Source organism: Arvicanthis niloticus, chromosome 8 (assembly GCF_011762505.2).
Source record: "Arvicanthis niloticus isolate mArvNil1 chromosome 8, mArvNil1.pat.X, whole genome shotgun sequence".
Lineage (NCBI taxonomy): Eukaryota > Metazoa > Chordata > Mammalia > Rodentia > Muridae > Arvicanthis > Arvicanthis niloticus.
Window position 1 is genome coordinate 42,304,455 of NC_047665.1, and position 19,159 is coordinate 42,323,613.

The 19,159-nt window shown below is 36.7% G+C and overlaps 1 gene segment (V, D, J or C); it reads right to left on the bottom strand.

Annotated features, from left to right (window-relative positions):
• LOC117714105 (T-cell receptor gamma chain C region 5/10-13-like) overlaps positions 1 to 16,100 on the bottom strand; it is a 20,934-nt gene extending 4,834 nt beyond the window's left edge. Inside the window, 5 exon segments of the C gene segment in view lie at positions 2,101 to 2,148; positions 4,897 to 5,226; positions 8,182 to 8,229; positions 15,498 to 15,812; positions 15,916 to 16,100. Of these exon segments, the coding sequence occupies positions 2,101 to 2,148; positions 4,897 to 5,226; positions 8,182 to 8,229; positions 15,498 to 15,812; positions 15,916 to 15,958 (784 nt within the window).
• Positions 16,101 to 19,159: the final 3,059 nt, after the last annotated feature.

Below are 19,159 nucleotides of genomic sequence, written 5' to 3' on the forward strand. Positions count from 1 at the left end.
GTATGTGTGTGTGTATGTGTGTGTGAGTGTGTGTGTGTGTGTGTGTGTGTGTGTGTGTGTGTGTGTGTGAGAGAGAGAGAGAGAGAGAAAGAGAGAGAGAGAGAGAGAGAGAGAGAGAGATTTGAAAGTGAATGTAATAGATAGGATATGTGGGAAACATTTTTGTAAATTTCACCAAACTTGTAGTGAATTTATATTTTTTTAATCAAAATAAAAATAAATGGAATAGGATACATGTTTGAGAAGATATTACATTTAGACATCAATAAAGAAAAATATGCATGGCCACAAAGTCATGAATTCTGATAAATGATCAAGAGATTAAGTCTGAGAAGCCATGGTGTAAGAAGAATAGCTAAGATAAAACAAGAAAAACTAGCTATCGGTCTCAAAAATGTATTTGCTGAAACTATAATAGAACATTCTCAAACCAGGGAAAGATATAGACATCCAAGCACGTCCTTAAAATTCCAAATACAATCAGAAAAGAACAGAACTTTTGCACTGCCCATTAAAGCCAAGAGATGAAAACTACAATAAAAAGAATCCATGAAAAGTCTCAGAAGAAAAATCCCGAGTCACAGAGGCACACTTATTAGGATTTGAGAGCTCCTAACAGGGACTCTCAAGGCAAAAAAAGAGGTGAGTGACAAACTCCAAATCTTAAAAATCTGCTGATAATATGTGCAGTGGTATCTAGGAAATGCTATCTAAAAATCAATGGAAACTTTTCAAGCACAAAATGAAGCAGTTTGTGGCTGGCCACCAAGCCCACATTATTGAAGGATCTTAAAAAAAAAAAAAAAAAAAAAAAAAAGACAATATTAACCGAAGAGAACAGCAAAGGACAAATTTCATGAGGGAAATATGTGAAGAAACAAATACAGACAGCTCAGCAAACAGAAAGATCCGAATAAAAGCAGGAGAGGAAGAAAAGAAGAAACAATTACTTCAAGCAGAAATACAACCAGCAGGAATTGCAGAAATCAGCAATTCTTCTTCTGTAATAATATGAAATGCAAACAGTCTTAATTCTCCCACGAAAATATGCCAATGAGCTTGTTAAATTAAACAAAACGAAAAGCAGGATCAAACAATTACTGTCTGCAAGAAACCTATAACTAATAAAGCTATGCACAGGCTGAGAACAAAAGAATGCAAATCATTTAATAGGCAGATAGAAGCCCCGAACAAATATAAGTAGCTATAGTTGTAGTTTGTTGTGGATTGTCTTGGTGATGTTTCTATTTCGATGCTAATCCTGCCCCAGGAGCAGATCATGTGAGGTGATTCCATGTGAACCTGCTCCCCAATTTAACTGGTCAGATAAAGGCTAGAGCCTGTGATTGGGCAGTAGAAGGGAAAGACAGGGCTGGAAGTGTTAGAGAAGGAGAGAGAGGGAGGAAGGAAGAGAGAGAGGATGGAGGAAGAGAAGGTGGAAGATGGAGCAGACCCACCGGCCAAAAATGGCTTTCTGGATTGTATGAAGATGCAGGTCACAGGCACTGCTACAAAAGCCAACTTCTTTTGATAGCAGACATTTTACTCCTTTCTAGATGAGTAACCATTTGTCCTCAAGCCCTGTATTATTATCCTCCAAATTAAAAGTATATAAAATTATATCATATAAAAAATATATTGTTTTTCTCTATAGTTCTGTGCATTCTTCTACAGTTACTTTTGAGGGAATGCCACGCCTTTGTAGGGTTTTTGTTTGTTGTTTGCTTGAGTGTCTGGTTCTTTGAATCAAATTTAGCATTTAGGTTTATTTATCAATGTTTAAAAGCAGTATTAGAGTAAGTTGGTATTACATGTTTTCCAGTAATTAAATGGTAGGTGGGTAAAGAATGAGTGGCAGGGTATCTGGGTGGATGGATGGAGATTCTTCTTTGCAGTCATTCAGAGCATCTCATTGAAGTCTCATTTGTTAATTTTCTATGTTAATATGATTCCAAGGAAATGATTGATTTCTTTAAATGTCACTCAGCACTCAGTCTGTTCTACAAAATTCAGTCATTCTATTTTTTTTTTTTTACCTAGAGTAGGGTGGATTCAAAAGGTAAAAAGACTAGAAGGAGGATAATACAATCTAAAACTTACCATTCTCAGTCTTCAAAGCAGCTTCTGTGGGAGCAATGATGTTGGCAACTAAAGGAAAGGAAAGCAAATGCTAGTCAGCTATCTATGGCTATTATTTTACTGTATTTACAGATATGCGTAGATAAAAATATGAATATACATATTTGTACATATATGCATAGAAATTTAATGTCAAAAAAGACAGCCATTAAGATGTGAGCCTTGCAATCTCAGAAACGTTTGTTGCATTGTACGTAATTTAGTAGGTAACATTCAAATATGATGATTCTAAATGTGAACCTATTGAAGGTCATGACAATCACACGTTTATCACAACTCAATGTAATTCCCAACAAACCCATTTAGACCTATTTTTCCTGTGTACTAGGTCCTAGAACACTGTCTGGAATGAAAGACAATATATACAAATATGTGCTCAATGGAAAGATAGACAGAGTATCAGTTGATCTATGGGCCTGGATGTGCTTGGCTTTCATGTCACACTATGAAAACCAAGCCTGGTTTCTACAGTGAGTTCCAGGCCAGGGATACAAAATAAGAGTCTTTTATCATAAAAAACAACAACAACAAAAAAAAACCAAAACAAAATCCTCAAAAAACCAACCCTGCTAAGATCTCAATTCTAATTATAACATTTAAAGGTCCCTATGCAGTTATTTATGAGGATAACAGGTAGCTCAAGTTATATTTCTAGTTTTCTGTATAAAACTTGAGATAAAAGAGAAACAAGTATAAGTTTTTAAAAGCAAAATAATACGGTGTTTAATTATTTTAAATGATGTTGAAAAAATACACATTTGTTCTTTGAACTTATTTTTGTGCTACATGTGTTCTCATCGATATCTGTTTCCGTCCACTACTCAATTTTATTGAAGAACAGGTTGTGTGCATGAAAATGGATTTGAATATTTATATATATATGCCACATATACATATATGCATGTTTTAATGAAAATATAAATATGATCATGTTTGGTTTCTATCTTCAAGGTCTGCCTGATGGCTTTGAATGTCTACTTTCTGTCCTTTGAGTAACTTTATTATCTAAAAGATTAACTATTTGATTATGAAAATCACTATCAGCATGTACTGATTGACGTACAAAGACTACAGTTACTAATAGTATAATCTATGTTTTTAAACTCTTTCACCCAAAGGTAATTGCAGTCTTAGAGACTTCATATTCTTTTATAATTATGTCATTAAGTTCTATTTCACTGTATGACTTTGAAGCTTCAACTACCAAGACAAAACATACCCTGGAGGCAGCATCAGAAACTCTTTGTTGAATCCTGCTACAAAACACTACCCTTGATCTCTTTTCTGCCAGGAGATGCACATGGCAGATGCTTGTTTTAGAATTCACTGTAAGCACAGTTTAGTAAGTGAAAGTCTCCTCTGCACAGCCTCATCCCTAAGGGTTTTACTGTTCTTTTATTTTTTTTCCTGATGACTAGAAATGTCATAACATAATCAAACCAATAAAATGGTTATGGTAGCTTTCTGCTTTGTATATTTATCTTGCCTCTATCTCTTTAAGCTAGAATATAGAAGTAGATATAGGGCTATCTTGTAATGATTTGCTTTGTTGTAGGAAACAACTTCTTTCATTGCTGCTAATTCATTTTCTCTCCATGACAACCGTAGGTGAAGGCAGGCAACTTGACAGACATGGCAGGCCACTATTGAAACTAAGAATTCCAAAGGACAAGGACTTACTGAGGACATCTGATGGGCAAATGGCAAAGATGTCCTCATGTATTGTCATTTGTATGTTTCTCCACTAGATCAAAGGTGCTTGTTAACCACATGGGAGAAAATAAAAGAATTATTTGTCTCTGTCACTCTAGGTCCTTTGGAATTCTTTCAAAAAAAGGATGACAATGTACCCACATGGTGAGCTACCTAGTGGGCCACCACCAGGCTTTGTCCATTCATCCCTCTACTTACCTGTGTGAAAGTGTGAGGAAATGGTACCTAAATAGTGCATGATTTTAAAAGATGAAAAACAGAATGCAGACTCTCCTCTACAGTCACTGGGACATTAACTCATCCCTAATTATTCACATCTCACTCATCTCACTCAGTCTGGCATGCAGGTGACATAGCAATTGTCTACCCAAGTGGCTGCATTTACCAATGGCAAGAAATCTATTCACCATGGAAAACAGAGATGTGATGTATACGTTAGCCTCATCCAAATTTAAATTATGAATGCTGTGTAACAGTGCCATGTAAAACAAAAAATCAGAAAACATTAAGGCTGGCATATGTCTTCAGTGGTCAAATAGACCTATTTTTTGTTGTTACTGCTGTTGAATGCAAATATTTTGTGTGGGCACTATCTTGTCAGTTAAAAACTTTCTGTAAACAAAATTTAGTGTATCAAAATCAAGTTAGGTAATTTTGATTATTTTGCAGGTAGAACATTTCTGAAAGAGGTGTATTGTTCTTATGTCTAAATCAAGTCAACAAGACAGAAACTGCATTTCCTGCACGAAGTTGCTAATGCTTTAGGGTATGTTTATTCACTCAATCCATGTAGTAATTCTTAATAAATATGATGTGATAGTCATGTTTTACATAATGTCACTGAGGCTGAGTAAATTGAAAGCCAACATCCTGCTAGTTTTCCTCCACCTGTAACATTCTCAAGGACAGAACAGCATGGTTCTGTGCTTACAATGTTATAAGATTGAAGAAAGATTCATTCTTTATTTTTATAAATACATACTATAACAACAGGACTACTCTCTTTTACATACGTAAAATTCTATGTACATTAACTTCACATACCTTTATCTATTGGAGGAAACAAAATCTCTTGGTCAACTCCTCTTTTATTGTTTTCGTGTTTGACATTACAAGTATGTTCTTTAGTCACTGAATCTTCTGGCACCGTCAGCCAACTTAATTTCATGTATCTGTCATTAGTTTTCATGGTGGTTCCCTCCTGAGATTCCAGAATCTTATCGTCATCCTTTTCTTTCCAATATACCCTGATAATGTCAGGAAAGAAATTCTGAAGGAGACAAAGGTATGTCCCACCCTTATGGAGAGTAGTTTCAGCAACCAAAGGAAGAAACATAGTAGGCTTGGGAGAAATGTCTGCATCCAAGCGTTTGTCTGTAGGAACATGTAAAATATAAAAAGAAAATTATTAGGGAGATTTGGATATTAAATGGATTTGACACAAACTGGTGCACAGTGCTCAGAAGACAAATCCCAAGTGTAGCACCTACTGTAGACTTCTGCCCACTGTCGGTTGCAGAGACTTACTTTTGTCCTCACTTTAAAGATACACAATTGATAAAGGTTTTTGTCTCTTAGACTGACTGAATATGTTACTCTCCCATGCATATGTAATTCAAGTAGCGTGTTCTCTACTTAGCTGTACTTCAAACTGCCCATATGAGATATCAGAAGGTGGGCTGCCTATTTTAGTGGCCATCTCCTTCCAAGTACACTACTGCCCATTGAGGGGATCCCTTGGCTGGGCCCATGGATCTCTGCTGCCAATTATGCAGTTCCTAGTATTCATCATTCCACAGCATCTCATTTCCACATCAAACCCACTCTAGGTTTGTGAACTGCATTGTTTTTAAAGCTTCCCTTCCAAATGATTCATAGTCTCTTGAATTTGGGGGGAGACAAGAACAAATTCACAACTTCAACTAAAAATACTCAATGTGTTTATATTAATCTAAAGATGGAGGTCATTTTCTTTATGGTACAGGCCAACTATGAATGAAAATATGAATAATTTTAAGAACAACGGTTGGGTAGAATCTTTGTAGCACAGTACCAAGTGAAAAACACTCAGAATCAGTATTGTGTACCTACTCTACCCTGATTGTGTAAATATAATTAAAACATACCCAGACAAATGATTGAATGGAAATTTTACAGAATGATGGCCATGAGTGATGGTAGCATGTGTTTATGCTTATTTACATATCTTAACAATTTTCCTATGATCAATAAGATCTTTAATAACTATAAGAATACAGCTGTTCCCTTAAAAGGTTTTCATGCATAAATCAGTGTTTAGCCTAGCATGGAATTACATTTTTAAATATTTCTTCACTTTTTATGAACCAGTTACAGTATTCATGTATTTGAACATTCAATAAAGATATATTAGATAATATTTATGGTCATTTTGTGATTTAGATGAGTGGAATAATTGTCATCTAGGTAGATTATTGCATGACTTCTTACTAGGATCCAACTGTAACTAGTAAACGACTTGAGTTATTTTGCAGAGTAAATTCATATTTTTCTCTGGGCTTGGGCCTCTGGCATGCTAGGCAAGAATTCTACCCCTGAGCAGCAATTCCCAACCCCAGGATATAAATTCTTAGTGATGACCTCGTAAGCTATTCCTTGCTTGGAAAATCTCCTTTTGACTTGAAGATTCCATGACAGTTTCCAGAGCATTGAATTTTAATTCTGAACTATGTACCAGAACATGCTAACCTGTGGTTATTTCTATAGCTCTCTCTTCATGAGAGTACTGACAGCTGTGAAGTATGAGCTAAGGATGGTTATTTAGTACAGCTTCCTTCTTTTAGAATCTTCAATTTTTCCAACAAATTTGATATCAATACAGAAATACAAGTGAGTCATGTCATACCATATGGCCACATTACAGAAGTAACCCAAGATCCATGTCTCAATCATTTAATAACCACATATCCAGAATGACCTCTGGATCATTCTCAGAAGACCTCTATTGTCTTTGAGGAAAGAAAGGATAAGTTTGGCTCTACTACTGAACATTTCATTCATGTAATGTTCATGTAATACACAAATTGAGAATGTTAGTAATAAAGTAACTAATGAAAGCATCCATACAAAGGGTCAAGCTACAGAGCAGGAAATATTCTGAAGTTAAAACATGAGAATGCTTGTGACATCGTAATTCATGACATTGGTCACCATTGTATATTCTGGAACTAGGGAGAGCTTCTCAGTGCCAGTGTTCTCTCTGTGAAAAGAGACCAGCTTCTGCATAATAATGTAGAATAATGACCACAGGTACACAAACTCCTTAACATGACACCTAGTCTTCAAAGTATTTTCCAAAGTTATTTTTCCTTTTAATAACTGTGGCCGCATTCTCTAATTTTTCCTGGTCTACATTTCCAGTATCACTCAATTCAAAATGCTTGCACCCACAGGTGTTTCAGATCTTACGTGGCTTTGGATGTGAAAGGCTCATCCTAGATTTGGCCTTTAAAAAACAATAGCTATTACACAAATTAAAGAATCCAGTAACACAGGGCCCCCAGACTTTCTGGAAGCCACAGTCCAAGTTCTTATGAGGCTTATCCACAGCATGGGAAAGCTCTTCAGTGCAAAGTTTATGTCTCGGCTCCCTTTTTATCTCTGACATTCTGAGCAGAAGCTATTTGCTAGCTGAGAGCATAGGTGATCAAAGGCAGATGCAGAGCCATGAAGCGTCTTTCCATGGACCTGGGACTCAAATGCCGTCAGGAAATGCACATTCCACTAAACAGGGCCTTCTTCTGACAGCATCCTATTGTCTCAAGCCATCAATTCTGTCTGTTCCCACATTACCTGAAGCTGTCAGGTAAATGAGACGAATGTGTTGACATCCTTAAAATTTGCTGTAAAAAGTAATGCTTTCACTGTACTTAGGCATGTAATCATAACCAAGAATAGAGATTTTGCAGGTTTCTGAAGAGAGGAACGTAATGTAATTCTCGAAATATATAGAGAAGAAATTAATTAAATTCCACTTTGAGGAGTCTCGCTTAAAGGATCTTCTACAAAAAAAAAAGTAACCAGATATAACGTGATATTGGTGAGTAGCATAAACAGTCCTCACAGAATTCTAGCTGCTATCTCGTCTGTGCAATTTGAATACAGGATTTCAGTTTGCTAACTGACAAGGAAGGAAAAAATTTCTTACAATGTAGCTTTATTTATATGCAGTAATTTATAACTGAGAAGTTGTGCTCAGATATGGTTGATCATAATTGTTATTTTTTTCTAAAAAAAAGAAAAAATCTCATTAGTTATTCACTCTAAGATAACAACATGACAGTTTCTTACCTGAGGGAATTACTATGAGCTTTGTCCCTTTGGCAAATATCTTGACCCTTGATTTTGCCTGACACATTGTTCAGCGCTTCTACAAAAACATGAGCCTTCTCTTGAGCTTCAGCAGGATGAGCTATTTAGGAACTCTTATCTTAGAAAGATGACCTGGATTCCTTTGGAAAGTTGTGTGTCATCCAATAATTTGTAAGTTTCCTTCACAAACTCTTCTCATGTCTAGGGTAGTGATGACTGGAAAGTATCAACAGACAGTGGGACGGGTAAAAGCTAAAGAGGGTTGGACCACACCACAGAACAACTACTTTTTTAATGTGCCAGGAAATGTATTCTCAGAATTAAGTCTCTTTTTTTGTGGTTCTTAAATGTTTAATTTTGATGAAACTGCTAAGATAATTCATCAAACACACCTCTCTTCTCAGGAATGTCAAGGTCACTCCTTCAGTAATTTGGAGGATTCTTGAGGGAGAAAACTCTCTAACAATGGCAATAGAAATGTATGAACCAAACAAATGTTAAGGATGGTGAACCAAGCCATCCATGCCTAGTGAGACATGACCTCTTAACATCTTGATTCTCACATATAAGAAAATAAAATTATACAATTCTATCTCCCATGGAATTATACGTCCATTCCTTAGTTACACTAGAAAGTAGAAACTAAAATCTGGTATTTGGAAAATCTGGAAAAAAGAGAAAAGTATGCCTCTCTAAAGGCAGTTCGATGAACTCCTGTTGTTCACCTCAACAGGAGGAGCAGAATGTCCAGAAATGCTCTGGAGCCCAGCTGAAGCACCTACCAGGCCTGGCTCATTACCATGTCTAAGACCGAACAGTCCAGGCCTGCATTCCATGAGCACACACGAATTCTGTCCCAGAGGATAAAGGACTTTTTGTGATCAGAACAACTGACCATCAATAGCCCTCTCTCAGCCACCAAGCCAGGTGAGAGAACAAGACTTTAGAGAAAAACTATATCTCAAATATGGTTTTACATGTAAATGTTCAAATTTTAGTCTTATGTCTGTGAATATTTTGTCTGAATGTGTGTATGTATAGAACACATATGCCGTACCCACAGAAGGCAGAGAAGGCATGAATCCTCTGGGACTGGAGTTAAAGGCAGTTGTGAGCCTTCATGTAGGTACTGGGAACCGAACATGGGACTTTTGTAATAACAGAAAGCACTTGTGCTAAGCTACCTTTCCAACCCCCAGTTGGCATTTTGAGAAAAAAAGAATAGTTTATACATTGAGTTCTCATCAGTTTTTTTCCAGAAATGTTGATATAGATTATTAACTTCTGGTCCATAATGAGATAGGATTTCTATGAGAAAGCTGAGGAGGCTAGCTATTTGCTTTACATTACACATACACATACACATACACATACACATACACATACACATACACATACACACACACATACACACACACATACACACACACACACACACTCTTTCCAAATCATGCTGCGTTGAGAACTAAATCTAATCAAAACATTTTATAAAAGAAGCTCAGCTTAGCACTGATCAGAAGAGAGATAGGAAAAGCCACAGACAAGTGTTGCAGGTCACCAGTTTCAGAACCATTCTGGGGTCGAGCTTCCTCATCTGCAGTGACAGCTTAGAGCTAAATGAATCCAAAGTCCCAATATCTGAGAACCTCTGAATAAGAGCACTGAAGACCCTTGGTGATTTCTTGACTGTGATGGAAGCCAAGGAGCAGGGATATGAAGGTTTTCTTACAGGTCCCTTCACATGCTGAGACACTGTGAGATCCCAGTTGGCACAAGAATATGTGGCTTTATGTGACGTTATAACATTGTTGATTAACAGGCTAAAGGTATTGTCATTCTTCTTATCTGTTTCCAAGTTGGAGTTGGGTTTGGCTTTGCTGAGCCATAGAGGATTCATTTCAGGGGGTCCCTTTTTTTTATTTTCAATTTGTACCAGTTTAGAATGGAATTCTGGATGGAGGACCCAGATGTGGTGAGTTTTCTCTTTGGCTCCTGGTGGATTGCATGTGTGCACCTACCTAAGAGCTATCTTTGGATCTGCAAATGAAAGACACACAAATTAGATTATTTTTTAAAATGCCTTGGCTACTTCTAATTCTAGTCACTCCTACACCTTTCCCTGCTACCCCAGGCCCAATCCAGGAAGTGGCCAGTGACCATTTACCAGAAGTCTCACAAGGCTGGTTGGCTTTATTTCCTGCTGCTCCTGCATTTCATCCTTCTACCCCGAGACATCCTGATTCTCTCTTATTCCTCTCTGCATTCTCGCTCATGCAATTCTAAGGGCCCTGCTCCATGGCCAGCCATTGGCATTTGGCATCTTTATTGATAGATTAAAAAACAATTGGGAACAAGGACCTTTAGCATTTGGACACATCGATTCCTGATTAAATCAAAGCATTAGAGCCAAATCTTTAACATCTAGAGAGCTTGCAACTTATGTACTTAAGTGCACTGTCTTGTTTGGTTATTTGGTGAAGTACAACTGATCCTGAGACAGTATCATTTTGGAGTGTTCATCTTAAAATGAGGAAGAAAAATTGGAAAATTTTTAAATCTTTTAAATTCCCAGTTGACTCCAAATACACAAATAATGGAAGGACAGCAGGGAACAAAATCAACTTAAAAACCCAAGTCAAAGATAGAAGGAAAAACTCAGGGGCAGGGGGTTTTTACATTTCCAATGATAGTTGCAATGGACATTAGAGACAGTGAATTGGGCCTCAGCTACAGTGGATTAAGGTGCAGCCCTTTGTGGAGAAGAAGACAGGGAGGAGGGTAAGACATGATTCAGAGCTATTATATTCATTGCAAAAGAACCATTAAATACCAGAAGATGTCATTGTTATACCTATATTATGATAACAGAGTCATCGTCCCCTATTTAAGGTCCCCTATCTCTTGTCCATAGGTGTCTCAAAGACAGTTCTACCTGACATCTTTTTAAGAAGCTGATTTTTATGTTTTCAATATTTTTATTATTATTAATTATTAATATTATTAATTATTAATATTATTTTATTATTAATTACTATAACAGGTGTCAAATAGTACACAAGTATAATAATCACACAGGAAGAGTTTCATTAATATATACAGTATAGAATGATATAATGAGATAAGAAATCCACAGTCATAGAAGAAAATTTCAGAGCCTTATGAATAGTGAAAACTCTTCATAGATGCAGAGTTTCCCCAGAGTCTCAAGCTTGAGTTCATGTATTCTAATAATCATGCAGCTATAGATTACATTCATACACTGCTTTGGATGAACACTTTCTGTTCTTATCCTGTTCATAATTATTAATTTTTAGCTAAAACACGCAGAGTAGCAAAAGAGAAATCTCATATTCATCAAGATGTGCTACAAAAGTTGTTTTACTCATCAAATTTTAAATAAAAACCTTATTTTCCACTTTTCTACTTGAATTTATTAATATAAAGAAGCTGGTTACTAGTTTAAAAAGTAAAGTTATTGTGTGCTTAATCTGAGAAGTGATAGAGTTAGAGAGAAGGAAGAGAATGATGAAGGAGAAAGGTAAGGATGGAGAGAAAGAAGAAGAAGAAGGGAGAGGATGGAGGTGATTGAGACAGCACTGAAATAGATGTTAGATAATAAACGCATATAAGTAAATGCTAGATAATAGATGATAGGTATATAAATTAAGGATAATAGACAGATGACTGAGAAAAGATTGATGACAGGTAAATAGTAGATAATAGATGACAAATAAATGTATAAGTATACAGATGATATATACTGAGCAGACAGCTAAATGATAGATAGATAGATAGATAGATAGATAGATAGATAGATAGGAGATACATAGTACCTGATGTCTACATTTGAAGTTTCTTTTGAGCAAAACTTTACTAACATTGTTGTTCACCTGGAATATTGGTGGTAGGCTATTATAGACAGAGAATTTATGTCTACCCCAACTTTAGACTTCTAACCATCGAGACAAAGAAACCTACTTCAGAATTTCTTTGGCTGTTGAGTGTTGCCATTAAATGGCCAAGTTAAAGATGACATGTCTTGTACCATTTCAATTTGCATTAAAAACAAACCTGCTTACTTTAGTCAGCAGCCCTGTATATTTAGTTGTCTAAATAATTTTAAGCACTAATATGTGCTAATAATCCAGATCAACTGTCTAACAGTTATTCAATAACATCAGTTATTTAATGGTGAATGAGTATAGGTGATACAAATACTTTATGTGGGTTATTTGGTGATAACTCTCAATAGTTCCCTAAAGTTAATATCATATTCTCCATTGCAAATTAGGAAAATGAAATAAAAATATGTAATTTAACCAAAGCCAAAACAAACAATTTTAGGGAATAAATATGTAACAAAGATTCATTTAGGTAGTATTGAGAAATGGAGTGATAATAAATAAATTTCACACATCTTAGCTAACTCTTGGCATCACAAACTCCAGGATCATGTACAGGACCATCCAGAATACCTGCCCAATTGTCAAGTTAGAGACAATATCACCAACCTCTGGTATTCACAACCCCCACTACCACTGGACCCTGCTTGCTTTCTAAGACCTAGAGGCAACACCCCTGACACTGCAAATCCCTGTTCCTTCTATGCAAGCTAAAGCAGAACACCACCTGGTGGGGACAGAGGTCATACACTTCCCAACTGTGCTAATGTCGGAACAGCTTTCTCACTCATAGATCAGTATGGAGTGCCTCCATACCAGAGCTTCAAACATCATCTATCTGATAGAAAACTAACTAAGCCCAGGGAACAACAGGGAGAGATCAAAACACCCGCTCAGTAAAAGTAGGCGAGAAACTCATAGCAAAGACCAAACCAGCAAAATGCCTCCATGTGTGCAAGACCAATCTTGAAACATGAGCTACGTAAAAAGGTCAGACTATGTTTCCTCCCAAATTACTAAACACATAATCCCCAGTTAGAGCAATTTAGACAAAACTTCAGAAAAATATTTTTTAAATGATAGATATTTCCCATGAAGATATAAATATTTTCAAAGAGAACATGAACTCACTCCCAGATGGATGCAAAGAGGATAAAAATAAAGCACCTGGAAGAATGCTCAGAACAAGCACATGAAATATCAAAGACAATTCAGAATATGAAAATAGAATTGAACCAAGTGTTGAGATGTGGAAGAAAAGTCAAGCTAAAACAATGCTTGAAGTAAAAACTTAGTAAGTCAAATAAAAAAGCTAAGTGGAAAGTCTCATCAGTAGAATAATCACGGGGAAAATAGAATACCAGTGACTGGAGACAAGCTAGAGAAGTCGGATCATTCAGTCAAAGCATAATAAATTTTAAGAAGCAGAGGGATGTATCATTCGAGTCCTTTGGGTCATGTGAAAAGAACAAGTCTATAAATTAAGAGACAAGAGAATAAGGAGAATGTTAGGGCAAATCATGAAAATATCTTAAATAAAACCATAGAATAAATTTTACCTAAACTATGGATAGTCCCATGTTATAAGTTACCTCTATTATTAATACTAATGATATCCATAATATAAAAAACTCTTTTTTTCTGATTTGCCTTCTCCTGGCTTGTCTCTGTGTCTCTTTGTCTCTCTATCTCTCAGTCTCTCTCTGCCTGTCAGTCTCTATCTGCCTCTCACTCTTTCTCCTCCTCCTCTGCAGCAGTGTTGCCCAGGCTGCCCTCAATGTCATGTTCTTCTTGCTTCAGCCTCTCAAGAGTGATCAGCACAACATCTACCTAGGTACACTTTTTTAACACAGATTTTTCCACATTAATTACATGATTTCATAAATTACAAGTATCATTGCAAAACCTGGCCCTCACTGTAATGGGAAGAAGGGAGAGTTGGATGTCAGATAGAACAGTAAGTGATCATTTTTCCAGAATCATGGATTGAGTTTATCACAAATGTTATGTTTGAACCTGGAAACAGTTTAATGAAGTTTTTGTAGTAATAAAACAAAAGAAATCATGAATCAAGGTACTTTCAAATACTTTAGTAAAAAATCAAGTAGATGGATTATAGCAAAGTGGGGGACTTTCCACCAAAGGCATCAGATAACATCTGATGCTCAGCCTGTGGGTCAGTGCCAGCTAGTGGGATGTTAATGTATTCTGAAAGGATTTACCCATTAGTCAGTCATAAAGATGCTCATTAAACACAAACAAGGACAATTAAAATGATTAAGTGGTTAAAGATAGTCCAAGATGATTTGGCATCAAGACCAAAACATGTCAGTTCTTTCTCATCGTGGATGTTCTAACAGACAGCTCTCCCCTGGGAACTTTAGTCCACAGAAAGTAAATTCTGAGGACATGGGACAGGAACTTGTATATTTTTTTTAACTTTTAGCATTTTGACACATTATTTCTTGGTTGTACTCAATCATCCCACTACTAAACTTAAAATAATCATAATTGTCAAAGATTATTTGTTATATTACTGTTCTGTGAGGTGGAGGGAGATTTCTTCCTCTTTTTGTTAATTTATTGTTTCATACACCCATATAACACATTGTGGTCATACTAACTACCTGCCCCCCTCTTTTTTTTACCTCATCTCAAACCTTCCTCTTCCTAAGCAACTACAGCATGTGCTTTTGTTTTGTTTTCTAATTTGTTCTGTGACCCACTGCATCCCCTGATGCTCTTACTCTGAGCTCATGATTTTCCTTGCAGATCACTAAAGTATAAACCATGAGTCTGGGATGTAGACCAAGCTTTGTTATATTGACCCACCTTCCTAAAACTCTACATTGGTCTCTAATAGCACCCACTGAGCTGATTATTTAGTTACAATGGTAACTAGTTTTCTTCATTATAAACTATAAGTTATAACTAAAGACAGATCCTGTAATCTCTGAAAATCCCCAGTGCTTATGAAGATACTGGAAAACTATAGCAGGAAATATCGCTGTGGGATTCCTGTCTCTCCTCACATTTAGCCCTCTCCTGACTTAATTCTAAGTCATTCACTTACTGCAAAACTCTGTGCAGAGAATTAACAAAAGACCAGATCTCACTTTGAGCTTCCTATCTTGTATTTGAATAGCTCTCACTCTCAGATACCCTAACAGAGTTAGTGTGAAGCCTATTCTGTTTTTAGTTGGTAATCCACAGGACCTAAGACCTCACTGGGGAAATAGAACCCAGAATATTTCCTGGAAGCCCCAAAGGTTCTGTGAGGAAAGACTGGTAGATTGGCCTTTGGCTGAGCATCAAGTAGCTGTGCTTGCCAAGAAGGATGTGGGTGGGCACAGATGGGGGATGGTTCTTATGCAGGTTGGTCTAGAAGCTCTAATGTTGTGTTTATCCAGAGTGCACAGTAGTAGGTAGCTTCATCTTCTTTCTTCAAGTAATTTAATTTCAAGGTTGAAGTAGAAGTTTGAAAATTTTTACTTGCTTCAATTTTCTTGTTCTGTCCATCTAGGGGGCGTTGATTGTAGTTTGTCCTGACATATATTAGATACTCAATCTGTTGATTTGTTTTCTGCCGATACCAATATATATGTGTGTTGTCGAATTCTGGAATAGAAACTATACAGGATATTTGGGCACTCCCATCTGTTGCTCTGGTGACTGATATTTCAGGTTGCTCCAACTGCCCAAGCCCAACTGCAAGCAAAGAGAAAAATCTCATGAGCAAATAATGCAGCCTTTGAAGAGGTGGAAATGAGGATGATTTCACTGCCTCCTGTCCATGGAAATATCTACTTACAAACCCAGAGGCAGGAGAAGGTGAATCCTCTCAGCAGCAGCATTCCAATGGTCAGGCCACTTCACAAGGAGGCAAGAAGTGCTCTGTAAGCTGGAATTTCAGGTCACCAGCTAGAGGGTGGAGCTGTTCTATTGTTTCAGAAAAATGCAGAGTCAGTGGATCCCCCAGGGTTGGTTATGATCTGCTTCAGTCCTGAGCAGTTCTGGGGTTTCCTGCCTCACAGCAGCAGGTCAGATGTGCCTGTGGGTTAAAGGTCTAGAGAGACATCCTTTACATGTTTTCATTTGGGTACAGAGTAGGGAGAGTGGCCCAGTCAGTTCTTCACTCCACTGTAGTTCTGTTACTTGGAGACTATGAATAGACATTTGCTATATTCTGTCTGTTTTTTGTGATTTGCTATTGATTCAAGATCCAGATACAAAGGCTGGCTGTGATGTTCTGCACGAGGAGAAAAACATCAGATGCTATACTTGGCTGACACTCTGTGCACAAGCAAAAAGATAGTTTTGTGGTTTTTTTTTTTCTACCAAATGCAAAGTAGGTTTTGACTTGGATAATTGCATTTCACTTCTAATACAGAAACTTCAAATTAAAAAACTGAATTGATATTGTTGACAGGTATCAGGCCTGGCAGTCCTTGCAAAGTTTTGTCTCCTCTTGTTGGGTTTCAGAATCAGATTGTAGACTAGGTTGCAGCTTAAGTGTATACAGCTTAAGATAGCCATGATTAACATTCAATGATAGCATTGTCATTCAAGATTAAGGTTAACATTATTGTTTCTTAGCTGTTGGGGATTTCTTGGGCATTTGACAAGCTTTGTTTCCTGCCTTGATTTAACATAATCTGCAGCTGTATGAAGTGGGTACTGTGTTCTTCTCCCTTTGACAAATGAAGACAGAGGAAAAGAGAAGTGAAATTCAATACCATTCAATAACACAGAACTCTTAAATATGATGATTATGATAAGGAAAAAAAATCTGTTAATGAATGTATGAGTCTGATGAAAAAGTCAACGAAGATACCAGAGATTTACATTTTCTTCAACTTTTACTCTACATATTTATGGATAGAAATAGAATTTTGCTCACTTTGCCCACACACACTGTGCATGTGCCCCTAAGGAAAAGAGATTTGATTCTGCATGGGTTTTGCAGTACTAGTCACATTAGCCAAGATATGAATCAGGTTTGTTTTCTAATCACTGAAGAATGGATAAAGAAAACATGAGGTATGGGTCTGGATATGTCTGCACACATATATGTGAAATTAGATATTACTTACCTGTCAAAAGGAGCAAACAGTATCATTTGTAGCAATAAAAATATTATAGAAAGATACGGCATGAAATCTGTGTGGCAGAGAAAGCAGTGTATGTCACTTATCTTCATTCCCATTATAAGAGGCATTCAATCCCACTTATGTGTGGATACTAGAGAGTTGGTGTCAGAGATGTAGAGAATAAAATAATGACTGAGAAAAGAATGGGGACAGTGTGGTTGAAGGGATAAGGCCCGGTTAGGCAGTGAGAATAATATCTAATGTTCCTCAGCAGAGTAGAACAACTGTGGATAGCCAATTCTCCAAATCAGTTAAAGTATCATCCCTCTGGATCAGCTATAGCTCAGTTGGTAGAGTGCTTGCTTAGCTCTGGGTTTGATCCCCAGCACCACATAAGCATGTGGTAGCAAACAAATAATCCCAGAACTTGAGAAGCAGACAGAAAAAGATCAGAAGTTCAATGTCATCCTGGGATAAATATCAGCTTCAAGGCCACCTGGGATTACATCAGACTCTGTCTCCAAGTAAAATAAAACAAAATCAAAGTCCCACTTTATCCTATAAACATTACTATATACAACTACTATGTGTTGGTTACAAAAACACATATTTTACATGTTAATAATTCTGGAGACTTCTTAATTTTATGGTTTAATTAGTGAAAATGGGTTTTTTGAAAAAGAAGGAATAAGATCCTTTGTTATTGTGAACACATGCAGAGGCACACAGAGTATTTGTTATTGTGCACACATACACAGGCACACAGAGTATGCATTAGTGCCTCTTAGTCTCTTCCATTGATTAGCTCACTGTTAGAAGCACTAAAGTTTTGAATAATCCACGTGAAACTTAATGAAGCCCAAGAGAAAAGTCCCCAGTATTTCTTTACCCTAAACAATGTTGACTAAATTATATAAGCTTTGATCTCAGCATGTGTACCTTGTCTACCCTTCAATTTTTGGAAGCACTAAGAGTCTGATGTCATTGAATCACACCAGCATATTACATAGAATTGTCACATAACAGTACCTGACAAATCAGGAGTCTTCAAAGATGTCAACAAGTCCTAGCGTTACTTGTACCATCAATAAGAGATAACAAAGCATGTAAAATATATGTTTAAAATGCAGAATGACGCATAGCTTTTTTTTTTCCGGAAAGTTCGACCTTCTAAACCATAGACCAATAACAAGATGGAGACAAAAGAAGAAGAAGAAGACTGTAATTTCAATTGGAGAAAAACAAAAACATAATAGAAATCTGATATTTTCTTATAGCCTCAGAAGTTTTGAATGTCTCTTCATCCTTTTCTTCTGTTCTGGTAATGTGGAAACATTCATTTGCAAAGCAGAAATAAATACTAACTGCGTGATGATTTGCCATGGACCTGTGCAGGCAAAGCTAGGCAGCTGGACGCTCATTCACAATCATCATGCTAGTCTTACTCTTTACATAGGATTCTTTGTACTCCTTTTAAACCACAGGTCTCTACTACAACCCATATTCAATGTCTTTTTTTATCCTCAAAGTGTGAGTTGTTCTTTAAAGTGTGATTTGTTTCATTCTCAGACCTGTTTATTGGGTGCTGGATAGACCCTGATTAAAGCTTTGCATATTTCTTAAGAGGACTCCCTCTAGTCCTCATCAGTCAGTGTAGTTTCCTTTACTTACTTTCATTTATCTGTGTTCTGAGACAGAATCTTATTCTGGTGCCTGGGATGGTCTTCCATTCTATTTTCAAGTTATCTCCCTGCTTCAGTCCTCTAAGAAGTATGGACTAAAGCCCTGTGCAACTATGTGGATGAGTTCTTCTTCATCTTCCTATCATCATCATCATCATTATTAACATGTTTATTATTAACATTATTATCATTAATTATTATTTCAAGGACTCTCATGTGTGGAGTAGAAAGAGCACAAGTCAATGGTCTGTTGAATGAGAATTCTAGTTGTGCTGCAGAGTTA